This window comes from Micromys minutus, assembly GCF_963924665.1.
Source record: "Micromys minutus genome assembly, chromosome: 30".
NCBI lineage: Eukaryota > Metazoa > Chordata > Mammalia > Rodentia > Muridae > Micromys > Micromys minutus.
The window spans coordinates 26222340-26238559 of NC_137965.1; the positions used below are offsets into that span (position 1 = coordinate 26222340).

The 16220-nt window shown below is 39.8% G+C and overlaps 1 protein-coding gene across 1 annotated transcript in view; it reads left to right on the top strand.

Moving 5' to 3' along the window:
• Positions 1-16220, top strand: part of CHD1 (chromodomain helicase DNA binding protein 1) — a 60173-nt gene that overhangs the window by 11714 nt on the left and 32239 nt on the right. Inside the window, exons 3-12 of the mRNA XM_080941852.1 lie at positions 5527-5728; positions 7048-7161; positions 8824-8882; positions 10955-11104; positions 11222-11490; positions 12293-12518; positions 12984-13084; positions 13413-13591; positions 14622-14749; positions 15830-16046. Coding sequence (XP_080797978.1) covers positions 5527-5728; positions 7048-7161; positions 8824-8882; positions 10955-11104; positions 11222-11490; positions 12293-12518; positions 12984-13084; positions 13413-13591; positions 14622-14749; positions 15830-16046 — 1645 coding nt within the window. The remainder of the gene's footprint in view (positions 1-5526; positions 5729-7047; positions 7162-8823; positions 8883-10954; positions 11105-11221; positions 11491-12292; positions 12519-12983; positions 13085-13412; positions 13592-14621; positions 14750-15829; positions 16047-16220) is intronic.

Consider the following 16220-nt stretch of genomic DNA (forward strand, 5'->3'; position numbering starts at 1 on the left):
GTTGTTGATATGTGTCTCCGCCTGTGTGTGTGTGTGTGTGTGTGTGTGTGTGTGTGTGTGTGGTGCCGCATCAAGGCATATGGATGATAATAAAACTTGAAGCTGTTGCTCACACATTAATTTCTTACTGTTTTAGATTGACCTGTTAGCTCTCTGTCAGCATTGCTTGTGTTTAGTGGAATGGACATGACGTCACCCAATTAACTGGTTAGGCTGGGGATGCTTGGTTTGAAGATGATTTCTCTGTCACATGGAAGAGGCCGAGTACCCGAGCTGGAGCAGTGGCCTCCGCGGGGGACAGTGGGCGCGGCTGCAGACAAGGCCTGATGCTATGGTGTAGTCTTGGTTCTACCAGTGCTTTGCAGAGCAAGTATTTCAGTCGAGGGAAAGTACAGGGAAAGCCTGTGTGGGGCTTTCAGTCAGCGTCTCCACATAGCCTCCACTGTCTTGGAACTTGCTGTGTAGACCAGCACTCTCTGAGTTCTGCCTCCGCCTCCCAAGGAGCTCCTATTTTTTCTCTTTCTGTTCTGTTTGCCCTGGCTTTCTCCCTGTTTTGTTCCTAGTAGAAGCCCCTGCTAACTAATTGTTAAGGAGGTAAACAAGTAAAATCAAATTATTAATTGTAGAAAACCTATTCTTTAAGAAGTTGTCTGTGCATTGAATAAACAATGCAGTGTATTAAAGGTCCCCCACCCCCCAGCACATGCTCTCAAATGCAAATCTTTTTCACGATCGGGCAGGTGTGATGGATACCTGTTCTCACACTGTACTTGTCCCGGATAGTGGGACAGCTTTATTGTAGAGGTTAATCACAGTGGAAATATGCTATGTCATGTCTTAAATTTGTCTTACTAGAGAAGAGGTGTGAGAAAGGGCCCTACGGCTAACGTTTGCCAGGTATTAGCTGTTTGGGGAATTGATTCTTAGTAGAGTCAGCTCCCATAGGGTCAGCGTTACATGTAGACAGTGTGACTATGGGAAGTTGACTGTGGGTCGAGTCTTTCATTATTCCAGAAAAGTCAGAATTTGAAGGAAGCAGCTGAGGAAGAATACAGTGAAGCAGTGTGGAGGCAGGAAGACTGGAGAAGAGAGGAATGTACGCAGAGGTTGTTCCATCACTGGAGAGCAGGAAGGAAAAGGGTAGGAAGCTAGGAGCAGGAATGTATTCGCTAAGTGAGCACTGTGCTGCTGTGTTGCCTTGTGTTGGTCATGTGTGGAGTATCAGGTAGAAAAGCACATCTTGGAGTCCAGACTGCGTGGAGTGAGATCCCTGAGCCAGCAGGATAGTGACACTTAGCAGCTTTGTAGGAACAGAAGTGCTTACACCAAGGCTGGCTAAGAGGTAGTAAAAATGGGAATTCAGGACTGAAGGAAGGTAGGTGTTTACCTTGCAAAGCAGAGAATAATTTTAGATTAGGTGGATAGATAGCTATCAGAGTTCAAATTTTAGGTCTTTTATCCAGGCAATAAACATAAGCTTTTAACATCCTCAAAATAAGTTGTGGTTATAGCTTTGCCACTGGTTCCTAGAAGTTTGAGATAGATTCCAGGACCCCACGGTTTAGAACCGGGGTGGGAGGATGGCCATCTTGATGAAGGCAAGAATTTGAAAACCATTTCTGTCAGATAATTTATAGCTACAGAATCATAACATTTTAGTCATGAAATTCATGAGGGTTTGACCAGGGACTATAGCTGCACAGAATCCTTTGAAAAAGAAGTAAATTAAAATGACTGTTAACGGAATGTAAATATTTTTGTGAGCACTCAGCTGACAACATTAACTCTTCAATACCTCAGGGAATGTTGGAAAAGAGTTAGTTTCTAAATTATTACTGATGTGAATGTTGAATATGTTTCTCTCTCTCTCTTTTTTTTTTTTTTTGCTTTGGCTACACACTTTAAAATTTATTTAAGATTTATTTTGGCCTTTATTTCTGATATATCGTACTATTTACATAATAAGATTTATTTTTCATTAACATAAAGTAATATGTTTATTATCATATATCACACAGGTTTTGTTGACCGTAACTTGCTTCTAAGACTGGCTGCTGTCATGTCACATGTGATGTGACATGTGTACTATTACCCTTTTCTCCTTCTCCACTTCTTTAAGACACTTTTCCTTCCTCTCATGGTACCCTTTCTCCTCCCATCACAATCTCCACCCGTGTCTACTTACCCACATTTGTACACACAGAAATTTAAAATGTGTGGTATTTGTCTTTTTGAGTCAGTTCCTTCACAATACAGTTTCTCTTTTTATCCCTTTCCTGCAGAAAAAGAAGGAAAATCAGTTTGTATGCTTAACCTCTGAGCCACCACTCTAGCCCCTGTGAAAAGATGTTTGAAGCTACATAAATCTTGCCACATATGGTGGTACATACCTCACTCCCAGCATTTGGGAAGCAGACAGAGACAGGCAGATTCTCTTTTGTCATGGCCAGCTTGGTTTACAAAGCAGGTTCCAGGCCAGCCAGGGCTGCATAGTGACTCGAGTTCAAAGCTGCTGGGTGTGGCGGTACCCAGCACTCAGGAGGCAGAGGCAGGTAGGTGGATGTCTGAGAGACCCAGAGAAGACTGGTTACAATTGAGGTTCCGGACAGCCAGAAACTCTTTCACAAACTAACAGACACCCACCAATGCCCCCTCCCAAAAAAGAGAGTCTAAAATTTTGTAAATATTTTACTCATCAAGTTCTTTTATACTTAGCACCTACTGATTAGTCTGTATTAGTATTTTCTGTGTGACTGGGATGTGACTTTTCTAAAACTACCACTCTGTGTCCGACACTTCCACTGTACCCCAGTCTGACATCTTTAGGAACTTGAGTTCCTACTTCATTTACTGGCCAGTAATCTTTCAGTGCTATTATTTTGATATTAAAAATTAGACCAAAGAAAGCTTCTTCACACCAACTCTTACGTCCTTTTATTTCTCTGTGCTCTTCCCCTTCTTAAAACTTGATTTTTAAGTTTTTCCCCCCCAATCAGGATTGTGAGGCTTAGGTTTTACTTTCTGTGTGGCATACACTGAAGTATTTTATTTCTTAGGAGAGTTGTCATTTAACTGTGCAGTAGTATTTAGGAATCATGATCTGGGTGCAAGGCAATTAATAAAATTTAAAATTACGTTTTGATTTTAATTCAGCAAATGTTGTATCTTTAAACTTTAAACAGTTGAATCTAAGTTAATAATATGATGTTAAAACAATAAGTCTTTAAGTGATTCTGAGTATATCAAGTTGTTGGCCAGACAATTTCTTGTTATACAGAAGTTAGAGACTTTAAGACAGTAGTTTAACTATGGGGATAAGCAATTATGAAACCAGAAAGCACAGAAATTATTTCAGTTACCACCAGTAATGTTATTAATCTGAAATTGATTAATTGGATATGTATATGTCTGTGCATATATGGCCCCTAAGATAAAACAAGCAGATGATTAGTGTCATTTGGAGCCAAGAAACTCAAAATGATGTAAACATAAAACTAAAGGAGAAAACCTAGCAGTTGTGAATCAGGCTAACCACACGCTTGCGTTCTGCTTAGGTTTTGATGGGATAACAGTTAATTGCTTGAGGCAAGAATATATACAAAGTGAGCCTGATATGTCTTATCAGAAAGCAAGGTGGCTGGCTGCAAGAATTTTATTTGTATAATGTTCAAGTTAGGATAAACCTTTATGTCACAAAATATTTATCACTTAGATTGAATCACTTAAAGCATCTTTTTCCCTAGCTTTAAAAAGAAGAGATGTATTATTATTACCATGGTCTGTAGTCACCCTGCTCTATAGTTAGACATTAGAATTCACTTCTGCTAAAACTTCCCCTTCCTCTCCATCTTGACATACTCTTTATTCCACAAAAGAATAACTCAGTAAACTATTTTGGATCTAAATAACAAAGTTCCATCACCCGTTTACTTTTTCCACTTTAGAGACAGTGTGGTAGGTCTCACATTGTAACCAAGGATGCCATTGAACTGATCCTTCTGCCGCCTCCACCCTTAGTGTTTCTAAGTATGTTTTATCAAGTTTTATAACTGGGATCAAGCAAATTTTATGCTAGGTGCTTTAGTGAAAATAGGAACCCCTGCAAAGTAACAGTAAGACCTTCCATCTCCGTGATTTTTTTCCCATGCGAAGGATAGATGTAACAGTACTTTCTACTAAGTGTTTCCCATGCGAAGGATAGATGTAACAGTACTTTCTACCAAGTGTTTCCCATGTGACAGTACTTTCTACTAAGTGCTCTTGATTGCTTCACCAAACCTGCTCATGTCCAGATCAGCTGTTTATAAACATAGCACAGGAAGCTGCTTATCAGCTTATGGAGCTACCTCAAGGTAGGGGTTCTTCTGATGTCCTTTAGTCTCCCCAGGCCTGATCTATGAGTGGGTCTCAGGAAAGTTTATTGAATTAGTGATTTTTCTTACCTGGAGAGTTAATAGAAAAATCAAATTGTCAGGGAAAAAAAAATCTCCAATAGCATTGCTACACTTTGTACAAATAGCTCAAGTAAAATAAGACATTTCCCTAAAAAGACAAATGATATCTGTGAGACTCAGAGCCATGTGTTCGGGAGAAATACTGGTGGGAAGAGTTTGGGAATGGAGAGAAAAAGCAATATTGGTAGAAACAACGTTGCAACCATATATCTCACTAGAGGAAAAGTTTTACTTTGTGTTTCCATGAAACAAAATTAGGCCATATTTTCAATATGTATTTGTCAATTTAAACATTTTATTTGTAGGATTAAAATTTTTCCTGGAAACTTTATTACTCTGTTTTACAACTCTCTAAGGTACTCCCCCCCTCCCCCGGGCAGTTTTAAAAAGTAGTATGTCAGCAAATTGTGCCACCTGGTGGTAGTTTGGAAAATTAAGGAAGGCAGAAGACAATGCCTTTGCTTCTGTCTCTCAAGTGCTGGGATCGCAGATGCGCATCACTGCACACTGCCGGAAATAATCTTGAAAACAAGTATTCACCAGAAGAAATGGGCTTATTTTCTTTCTACCCACTGTAGTGAGAATTCCCAACACGTTTATTAATTTCTTCACACAGTTCCTACATTTAAACTGTTCAGCGCTAGCCTCTAATAGGGCTTTTGTAGTCTGACTTAAACATGTCTTCCTAGTTTCCATCCTAGGATCCCATGGTTGGTAGGCCTTGCATGTTATCAGTTAGGAAGATTACATTTCTACAAACAAGCATGTCCAATGGCCTGTGAGGGCACACACCTTTAATCCCAGTTCCCAGGAGGCAGAGGCACACACATCTCTATGAGTTCTAGGCCAGCCTGCCGTACAGAGTTGAGTTCCTGAACAGCCAGGACTACACAGAAGAACCATGTGTCTCAAAAATTGAAACAAAAAAACCAAATATGTATGTCCATTACTATAAATGCACATTGCCCATTGTATTTTGACACAGATAATTGAAATAATAAACTGTATGTTTAGTTTTCTGCTGAAGAGTTCTTGTTGAATTTTGCTTTAAGTTTTTTATTCTCAATTATAGTCAGTCAGAAGATGATTCTGGGTCAGCATCAGGCTCTGGATCTGGCTCGAGTTCTGGCAGCAGCAGTGATGGAAGCAGCAGCCAGTCTGGGAGCAGCGACTCGGATTCTGGTTCTGACTCAGGAAGTCAATCAGAGTCTGAATCAGACACATCCCGAGAGAACAAAGTTCAAGCAAAATCACCAAAAGTTGATGGAGCTGAGGTAATGTAGGTTGATGTCAAGGTGATACATGATTGGACAGTAGAGAGTGGGTGGGGACAAAGTTGGTAAGGTGGGAGAGCAGAGGGAGGAGATTCAAGTTGGAGACCGCAGAGGAGGATGGTTCAGATCAAGGTGAACTAGATCAGTTTTATCTTGTCTAGGTCAGTGGTCCATATCCTTATTAATTGGCAGTGAATTTATTTTTGGAAGTATTATTGATTAAGAATTTAATATATAAATCGGATTGATAGATTATTGATTATTGAGTAATGTTCTTACCCGCCTGTGGAGGACAGTGTGTGGAAGCAGTGGCTGAGAGGCAGCTGGAGCGTGCAGTTCCAGCTCTAGCCCATGAGAAGTGAGAACGCATGGGCCCATGGAACGAGATGTGTGGGTGCCATGGTTACTAACCACATAGGGAACCTTGTGGTAGAGCAAGAGACCGGGTGCCTGGCTCCACACTGGAGTGAACCCTGCAGGACTGGTAGCAACAATTTTTTTTTTTTAATATTTACCACAAGGTAATTTATGCAGTTGGACTGGCATAAGACAGATGACTATAAGTACTTAGACATAAAGCCTTTTCTGTCTCGTGAAGACAGGAGTGGGATCTTGTAGCTGACTGGACTGTGTTATGGTCTGGGAGTGCATCTCGGCAACATACTTGCGTAGCATGCATGAAACTCTGGATTCGTCCTTAGCACTACAAACAGCACATGACAGAAATGAAACTCCTTAGATAAAAGTAAAGGCTGCCTGAGGCCTTCTGGTTAGGCTTGTGTGGTCTGCTCTTAGGTCTACAAGGGGTGCTGTGTTGCTCACAGTAGGAGGGCTTGACAGCTGTTTTCTGCAGGTTACTTACTGCGGAGTAACTGTATTCTCTGCCCCTGGAGAACTAAGATGCTGGGGCCAAAAATATAAACCATGTTGTAGCTTTCTTAGTGGAGAACCCTGCCTCCTCATCCCACCCAGAACAAAACTAAACAAACCCCAGAAGGTGAAGCCGCAGAGTTTTTGCAGTGTTTGTAGAGTGACACGGTTTATATTTTCACGTCCCTGAACAAAAGAGCACAGGTAGCCACAGATGGAGGAGGGCGCGGTACGTTTCCACTTTGTTTGGAAAGCACTGGAAGCAGCAGGAGCCATGGTGGTTATTATCACACATGAGACCCACATGCCGCCTGTAGTCACTTGAAGCCTTGCGTTGTATGTCACTGTTCTGCAGGGGTGCTGGTTCATAGAGTGAGTGAGGGGATACTTTACTTGGAGGGTGTACATGTTGAAACATTTCATCTCTACCTGCTTTGCTTTTGGTACAGTTTTGGAAATCCAACCCCAGTATCCTGGCTGTTCAGAGATCTGCGATGCTTAGGAAGCAGCCACAGCAGACCCAGCAGCAGCGTCCAGCTTCATCTAATAGTGGATCCGAAGAGGTAAATTTATTGTGAGCTGCTCCATAAATAGACATATACTCACTTACTTACTAAATACTATTGCTTTGAATGAATAGCAATGCCTGTATTTAGATATGTGTATTAATCTTGACATACAGACATCTTTTTTAGTACCAGTATACTACTTTGATAGGCTAATCAAAAAGTTAGTGGGTCCTTTATGTGATTTGTTTTCTCATCATGGCAAAGCAGGAAGCAAGGTATTGATGTATGTGATACCTGCCTGCTGTCCCAGAGGCTGAGGCAAGGTAAATTAGAGTTTAGCACTGGCCATATGTGCTTTAGACCATCCTGTGGTACCTCTTAAAATACTGTTTCAAGACAAGCTGGAGAAGCCAAAGGTGAGCTTGCAAGAAATATTAAATGTGATGAATTAGCATGGTAGTGAATGTAATCATGGGATTGTACCTCAGGGGTTTTGTTCAGTGCCCCATCCCTAATATTTTATACTCCTGTATATGTATATGATGCACACATGATTTAATGGGTAAAGACATATTATTTATTAGTTCTATACAAGATATCCCAGATTTGTTATTTTGAATATTTGTATATTTTATTAGTTTGCTTTCTTTTGCTATGGTAAACATTGATCAGGAGCAACCTGGGAAAGAAATTTCCTATTTCATTATATACCTATCATGAAAGGAAGTCAGGGCTGGAACCTGGAGGCAGATACTGAAAGAGGCCACGAAGGGCTACTATTCTTCAGGCTCAGTTTACCTCCCTTTCTTACACCTCCCAGGACCTGTCCATGGTGATACCACACGAATGGGCTGGGCCCTCCCACGCCACTGACACTCAAGGTGATGCTCTTAGACCTAGCCATAGGCCATCTGGTGGAATGATTTCCTCAACTGAGGGTTCTTCTTTTCAGATGACTCTAGCTTGTGTTGGTGGCACAACGTAGCCAGACACATATCTTGGTTTGAATTATTTCCAGTTGGTATGTGTTATTGGAATTTATTAATCTTTAGTGCATATAGTGCTGTATATCCTACAGTGAGGTAGTCTGACATATATATATATATATATCCTACAGTGAGGTAGTCTACTGTTGGTATACATAGTTATATATAAGTGTGTATTCTAGTGTCAACACATTTCTGAAAGAAAGTTTACTTTTTAGAGATAACTGGCACAGATGCCCCATTTTTTTGGTAATTTTTTTTATGTGTCTTAGTTAGGTTTTTGTTGCTGTGATTAAAAACACCAAGACTGAAGCGGTTTACAGAAGGAAGGGTTTATTGGGCTTAACATTCCTGAGGGATAAAGAGTCTGCCACTGTTACAGTGGGGAGTGGGACAGCAGGCGGCTCACGAGTTACACTGTGAACTGGAATAGCCCAGTTTTCAAATGTCAAAGCTGGCTCCATTGATAGACTTTCTCCAGCGAGGACATACTTCTTACCTACCCAAAGAATGCCACCAATTTGGAACTAAATATTCAAATGCCCAGGATTATGGGGGAACATCTCATTTAAACCACTGTAGTATGCATGTATCGTCCATTCGTCCGTCTGCCTCTTCGTCTCTCTATCTCTCTGTTAGAGTTAGCAAAATGAATGCTAACTAGCATAGCAGATGACACTGCTCATGTGGCTGATTTGAGTGCGTCACTGACACGGCCTTGTTCTCTTAGGACTCCTCGAGCGGTGAGGACTCGGACTCATCCAGCGACGTCAAGAGGAAAAAGCATGAGTATGTGGTTTTATTCATCCAACTCGTGTTTGATTTTGTTTATTCGTTTGTGTTTGAGACAGGGTGTCTCTGTGTAGCCCTGGCTATCCTGCAACTCACTCTGTAGACCAGGCTGGTAGACCAGGTAGATCCTCCTGCCTCTGCCTCCTGAGTGCTGGGTTTAAAGGTGTGCACCACCACCCCCGGCTCCTTCAACTAACTTTGAATGCTAAGAAAATAGTTTTGTATTTTTTCTTTTGTACATTTTCTTTCCAAAAGTAGTTTTTAAAATTCCTAGTTCATGGTGTTTTTGAAGTTAATTTAAACTACTACCATAACATTTGTCTTTCTGTTTATGTGTTGTAACCTATCTTCTATGTATTTGTGATTAAAGATTGACTTTAAGTGATATCAAAGAACTACTTTCCAAATTATTATCACCTGGGAGAAAAGCATGAGATCGAGGGATAATGGAGTGACTTATGTTTGTGTTAATTACCCAAACAGTTCATTTACACATAAAGGTTACCTCTGCAGATTTCACTTAGAGCCCCAAACTCAGTACAGCTGCCGCAGAATTTGCCCCAGACAGCAGGTAGGGCAGTTTCTCACATTAGGTCCATTCCACTGGTTTGTTCTTTCATTCTGATGTTTTGACTGATCTTTCTTTATGTCTTGGGTTCTGTTTATTAACTTTGTTCTATGTGTTTGGCTTTACTATTTTTCTAATAGGTTTTGTATTTTTGTAAGATTCATGACTTTTAGTTTCTGAAAATTTTGTTTTTGTATCTTTGGATATCTTTTGTTTCTCTTTCCTGTCTCTCCTAGGGGCATACCTGTTACTTAGTGTAGCTCAGATAATCTACTCTGTAAATCTTACTGTGTCATATTTTCTCTTGGTCTGCTGCATTGTGTCTAATTATTTCAGATCTGTCTTATAGCTTTGTGTGCTTTTGTGTGTGTGTGATGCTGGCTGCACACATTCTAGAAAAGCACTGATGATTATTGTAGTTTTCAGTGAAACTAATTTTATTCTCAAATATGGTGCCTTCTCAGCTTTTATTGAGCTGCTAAATTCTCAGCATGATCATAAGAAAATAATAAAAGACAAGTCCTTTGGGCTGATATGTAGACTTGATTTGGTATAAAAATTACATTGAAAATTTTATTCGGAATAATCTTTCATGTGTCCTACATGATGGTACTTAGAGTGTGTATAATTCTCTAAGAAGACCACAGGATGAAGCAATCGGCTTCTACTGTGCTTTGTCATCTGAAAAAATTATAATCTATGTGTGTTTGTTGTATTAACTTCATCATAGTCACAATTGATGTGCTGTATATTAAGCATTAGAACAAAAACATTACCTAAGGAAGGTGTTTGGGGTCTGTACACCACCTGCATTCCTAGTGTCAGCAGGGGCCAGAGTGGGTGTCAGATGCCCTGGGTCTGGATTTACGGACAGTTGTTAGCCACCATGTGGGTTACCTGGGAACTAAACCACTGTTCTCTGGAAGAGCAGATTCTCTCCTAGGGAAAGGTCTTTCAGGGCTGGGAAGCTCATCCAGATGCGCAGGCATTCACATGGCCTTCACATACTTTGCTGTTCCACAGTCCTGCTTTCCCCATGTGAAGCCAAAACAAAACACAGCAGGTGGGAGTGCCACCGAGGAGGATGTGGTTGGTGAATTCGGTGCAGCATGACCAGGTCATCCTGACCTCCACCATGCCGAGTCCCACCACCTCTATAGAAGGACGTGCTTTTCACATACTATTGTCTCTGAGAAAGTAAAAGGAGGGGTTAGACTCCTTCTGTTTTTAAAAGAATAGTGTATATGTAAACCCATAACCATTTGTTCACATAATCTTTTTTATTTGAGGGCTAAGTGACCAGTAAAATTCGGGGGTTATAAGAGAAATCTTTGCAAACACTTCTTGTTCTTAGTATACTGATATTTACTATTTTCCATTATGGCTCAAAGCAAAAGTTTTCTTTGTATTCAGTGGAATATAATTTAGTTTTGATCTCAATTACATTTTATTAGCAATATAAATTACTTCTGATATCTAAATAAAAATGTTTTATGTACAGTGAAGATTGGCAAATGTCTGGGTCTGGATCTGCATCTCAGTCTGGTTCAGACTCAGAATCTGAAGAAGAGAGAGATAAAAGTAGCTGTGATGGGACAGAATCTGACTATGAGCCAAAAAACAAAGTCAAAAGCAGAAAACCGCAGAACAGGTGAGTATGGTTTTTGTGGATGCTAAAAATCGCCAGCTAGAGAATTGTTTTGTATTGTTCCTCAAGTTTCTTTATTCTAGTGTCTGCAAAACACCTCTTTCTCCTTTCCTTCCCCAGATCTAAGTCAAAAAATGGGAAAAAAATTCTTGGACAAAAAAAGAGACAGCTAGATTCATCTGAGGATGAAGACGATGAAGATTATGATAATGATAAACGAAGCTCTCGCCGCCAAGCCACCGTCAATGTGAGCTACAAGGAGGATGAAGAAATGAAAACGGACTCCGACGACCTGCTTGAGGTCTGCGGGGAAGACGTCCCCCAGACGGAGGACGAGGAGTTTGAGACCATAGAAAGGTTTATGGACTGCAGAGTTGGACGGAAAGGAGGTACGGCTGCAAACCCTCTGCTATGCGTTGTTCGAACACTCAGTGTGAACGACAGCGCTTCTCAGACACATTCCAGTCACGACAGAATGAAGCGAATCTTCTTGTGTAATTTACTGTGAAAATAGGTGTCGCTTGTCCTGCACTTAACTGTCCTGGTGTTGTACTCAATAAGGAAAACAGTGTTTTCTTACATTTTAACTCTTTTGTTTCTTATTTTATACTTTCAACTTAAAGAGGGTTTTTTTTTTGACCATTTCCCCATGTCTTGAATATGTAGGCTTCTTATTGTTTAATGTGCCTAGAAAGTAAATTAATTAAAACAGCAATTTCCAAATTACTAGTTACTGTACATTAGTGGATGTGCTGTTGAGTATCCCACTGTTTTTTTTTAATAAGTTATTAGAAAACTTTACATTTCTCCAGTGTGCGTATGTGTATGTGTGCACATCTGTATGTGTATGTGTATGTGTGTGCTATGGCACCCATGCGGTGGCCAGAAAACAACTTGGTGTGAGTTAGTCCCTTTATCACGTGAGTCCTGCGGTAGAGCTCAGGGTGCCAGGCTTCTGTTTGCTGAGCTACCTCACTGCCTGCCTCCCCAGCTCTTAAAACTCAAGAGGGATTGAAGTAGGTAGTTTTTAGTTCTAAAATTCATAGTATCTTTTTATATGTTACATAACTTACTGTAATTTTTTATATTTTAATAGTTTATTTAGTGAGTGGTTTGTACACATGTAAAGCTTTGAAGTGGGAAGAAAATAACCCTGTAACTGAGTCACGTGGAGTTGTTTTTTTCCTCTAGCTACTGGTGCTACTACAACCATTTATGCTGTCGAAGCAGATGGTGACCCAAATGCAGGATTTGAGAAAAACAAAGAGCCGGGAGACATACAGTATTTAATTAAATGGAAAGGGTGGTCCCACATCCACAACACGTGGGAGACGGAGGAGACCCTCAAGCAGCAGAACGTTAGAGGGATGAAGAAATTGGATAATTATAAGAAAAAAGATCAGGAGACAAAACGATGGTAAAGATTCCTTTAAAATCTTTTGTATAGTTCAAGATTAGAGTTAGACAACTAAGAATTAAATGACAGCATAAAATATTTCTAGTCTATAGTATTTCATCTCAGGGTGAAAGTCTTAGGAATGGTCCAGTGTGAACGTGTCTTTGATAAGAATCATACAAACTGTCATATGCAAAATTTTTTTTAAATTAAAAGCTAAAAATGTGGGTGAAGGTGTTAGAACTCTTGCTCAGAATGTGCAACCTTCAGTCTCTCGCCTTACCACAAAACAAAATAAAAAACAAAAGAAAGAAACAAAAATCCAGAAAGAAAAAAACCTACTACTAATGGTCTTTGTACATTGTTCAGACTTAGTTTACACCATTAAAGGGTACAAATGGGAGCTTGTCTAACAGATAAATTATTAGTAAGATACAGTTATTTCAAGGAAAATCTAAAGTCTGTTGTTGCTTTAATCATTTTCAGGCTGAAAAATGCTTCTCCAGAAGATGTGGAGTATTATAATTGTCAGCAAGAACTTACAGACGACCTACACAAACAGTATCAGATAGTGGAGCGCATAATTGGTTAGTGGCAAATATGTGTGACAGATGCTCTCTGTTTGGTGTGTTTCTGAAATGGGATTTCATCGTGTTGCCCATTATGGTCTCAAGCTTCAGGTTCCTGAGTGGCTGGGGTTACAAGTTTGTACTCCCAAGCGTGCATTCAGATTTTTTATCTGTACTTGAAATCATGTAAGCAGACGTGAGTTTACCTTTATACACAAAATACATTAGCTTGCTTTTACTAAAGTATTGAAATGAGGATGACTAATTTTCACTTGTATAGCCTTTACTGAGTATGCCTGTGATGTAATTAAATATAAATAAAATGAGTACCTGATTCATCTCACAGCTCATTCCAATCAAAAATCAGCAGCTGGTCTTCCTGATTACTATTGCAAATGGCAGGGGCTTCCATACTCGGAGTGCAGCTGGGAGGATGGAGCGCTCATTTCCAAAAAATTCCAGACGTGCATCGATGAGTATTTCAGCAGGAATCAGTCAAAAACTACACCTTTCAAAGATTGCAAAGTGAGTACTGACAGTTTGAAGTAATGCACATGTGTTTGTGTTCGCCTTGAGTCTTGATGTCAGACAGGCTGAAAGGGTACTTAGTTCAGTGTGCCTTTCAGAGGAACTGAGGCCCTCTAGCGCCGTTATGTTAAACTATGATAGACTTGGTAATGACTGTGGAGACTGCAGAGAGAAAATTTCCTTGGAAATTTGGAAGTACATGCTTGGTTTAGAAGTAGCAGAAATTGTTGCTGAAGGTGAGAGTAGAAATAGAAACCAGGGCATGAGAAACTGTATAGGGCTATCTTCCCTAAACTTTGGAAACTTACATAGCTTATGTAAAAATATAAGTGATAGTTTTCAAGTCTAGATAGTACTTTATTACAGGACTGAGTTAAATTTATGGTGGTATTTTGAAAACAATATGGAATAGAAGTTAAATTATTTATAGTTCATGTTTGGAGCAGTGGTTATGAATGAATTTGGCATTCTTTATGAAGTACTTGACATAAATATATATATGTATATATTGTTGAGAGCCGAATTTCCTCAGTAATTTTTTTCCACAAAAAAAAAAAAGACAAAACATTTTACTCTACATTCTTGCTAGAGTCAGAGGAAATAGCCTTGAACAGAAGCGTCGGATACATACATGTCTTGTTTTAGTGCTGGTACCTGTGGAAGGTGTGGGATATTACAGTTGCCTTCAAGAGCTCAGGAGAGCTCTACAGATGAGATACTGGAGGGTAGAATTAATTAGTGGTACATGGTTTTGAGCTGAGGTTGTGTTACCTTGCCCATGCTGGCCTTGACTTTAGGATCCTCATGCTTTAGTTGTTTAGACATATGTCTTTTCCTCACATCTGTTGAGTGGGCGGATTATGAGACATACTACAGTACTTGGCTTCTTAACATTTTGAATTATAGAACCTCTGAAACTAATAATTAAAATAAATGTTAATGCTTATGGTGAAAGATAATCTAAAAGACATTTATCTTTTTGCATGGTTGCTTATATTTTGTACATTAATATTTATTCTGACCAAAGGTATTGAAACAAAGACCAAGATTTGTAGCTCTGAAGAAACAGCCGTCCTATATTGGAGGACATGAGGGCTTAGAACTGAGAGACTATCAGCTGAATGGTTTAAACTGGCTTGCTCACTCCTGGTGCAAGTAAGTGTTTTCTGGGTTACCTACTTACCTTGGGACGAGGCTTCCCTCTTCTATGCAGGTGACGGTCCCCTGTCACAACCACATTGAGCTGTCAGCTTTCCACAAGCTAAAACACTGCAGCAAAGCAGTGTTCACTTGCAGATCGCTCTGCAGGCAACACCACAGGTCGGATATAGGATCTGCAGCAGGCACCAGAGAAGTGTTTCCCTTCATTTCCCTGCTTTCATCCAAACATGTCAGATATGACTGAAGTCTTGTAAGTGGATCCAGTGGACAGAATGGAAATCATAATTGTCAGTAGGGAGTAGATTGAGTCTTTTGGATGGTTTCACATCTTTTACTACCCTGACTTCAGGATCTAATGGATTCTTGACAGTGAGTCTGTCAGTCTCTGTCTGCCTTCCTCCCTCCCCCTCCCTGTCACAGTGTGCTGACGCTGCAGTGGGGGAGGGCACCGGTGGGATCTAACAGCAGTGAAGCCCAAGGAGTTTATAAATGCGTAATTCAGGGATGACTTCTCTTACAAAGTTTGATGATTACCATTCCTAAATGTTTTTATTGAAATGGAAAGCTTGTATATGCTCTCGTCCACACTTCTGAAATATTTCCTCTTTTCCTAGTTCTCTCCAGTAACCACCTGGTCCTCTGCCCTTTCCCTGCCTCCCCTCGTCCCTGCTCTGAAGTCCTCAACTACTTAGGTTGTGGTTCAGCTGTACTTTTCTTTCCTCTGTGTTCTTCCTAGACACTCCTTATTTACTACGATATACAGTCTACTCACTGCTGGTAGATAAACTGTGGTATTGGCTTTGTAATTAACTAATATTTAATATTAAATACTAAAGCAAAATTTGGCCTTAAATGTTACTTAGTATTCATTTTACCTTTCCTGTAATGTTAGTGATTATGTCTTTTGGTGAGATTTTGTATTTATTGTATGTTGTTGATAGAAATAGTGTATTGCATAAAATACCTCTTTTATCATTGTATACAATTTCATATAAATGGGAGACATAATATGAAAACAATTCTTCATGAATTCACACCTTTGCTGCACACATGGCTTTATTTTTAACTTTGCAGAGGAAACAGCTGTATCCTTGCTGATGAGATGGGCCTTGGAAAGACGATACAGACGATCTCATTTCTGAACTACTTGTTTCACGAACATCAGTTATACGGACCTTTTCTTCTAGTTGTCCCTCTTTCCACTCTGACTTCCTGGCAAAGGGAGATTCAGACATGGGCGTCTCAGATGAATGCTGTGGTTTATTTAGGTGACATTAACAGCAGAAACATGGTAAGTTGTTTTTCCATAACAGATTTATCTTTGAGGATAAGTGTGGGGTTTTGTGTATGTGTGTCTCCATATTCTTCTATATCATATATATATGCATGTGTGTGTGTGTGTGTGTGTGTAAAAATATAAAATATTTTTTCTTTTGTGGAAACATTTAAATATTCATGAGAATAG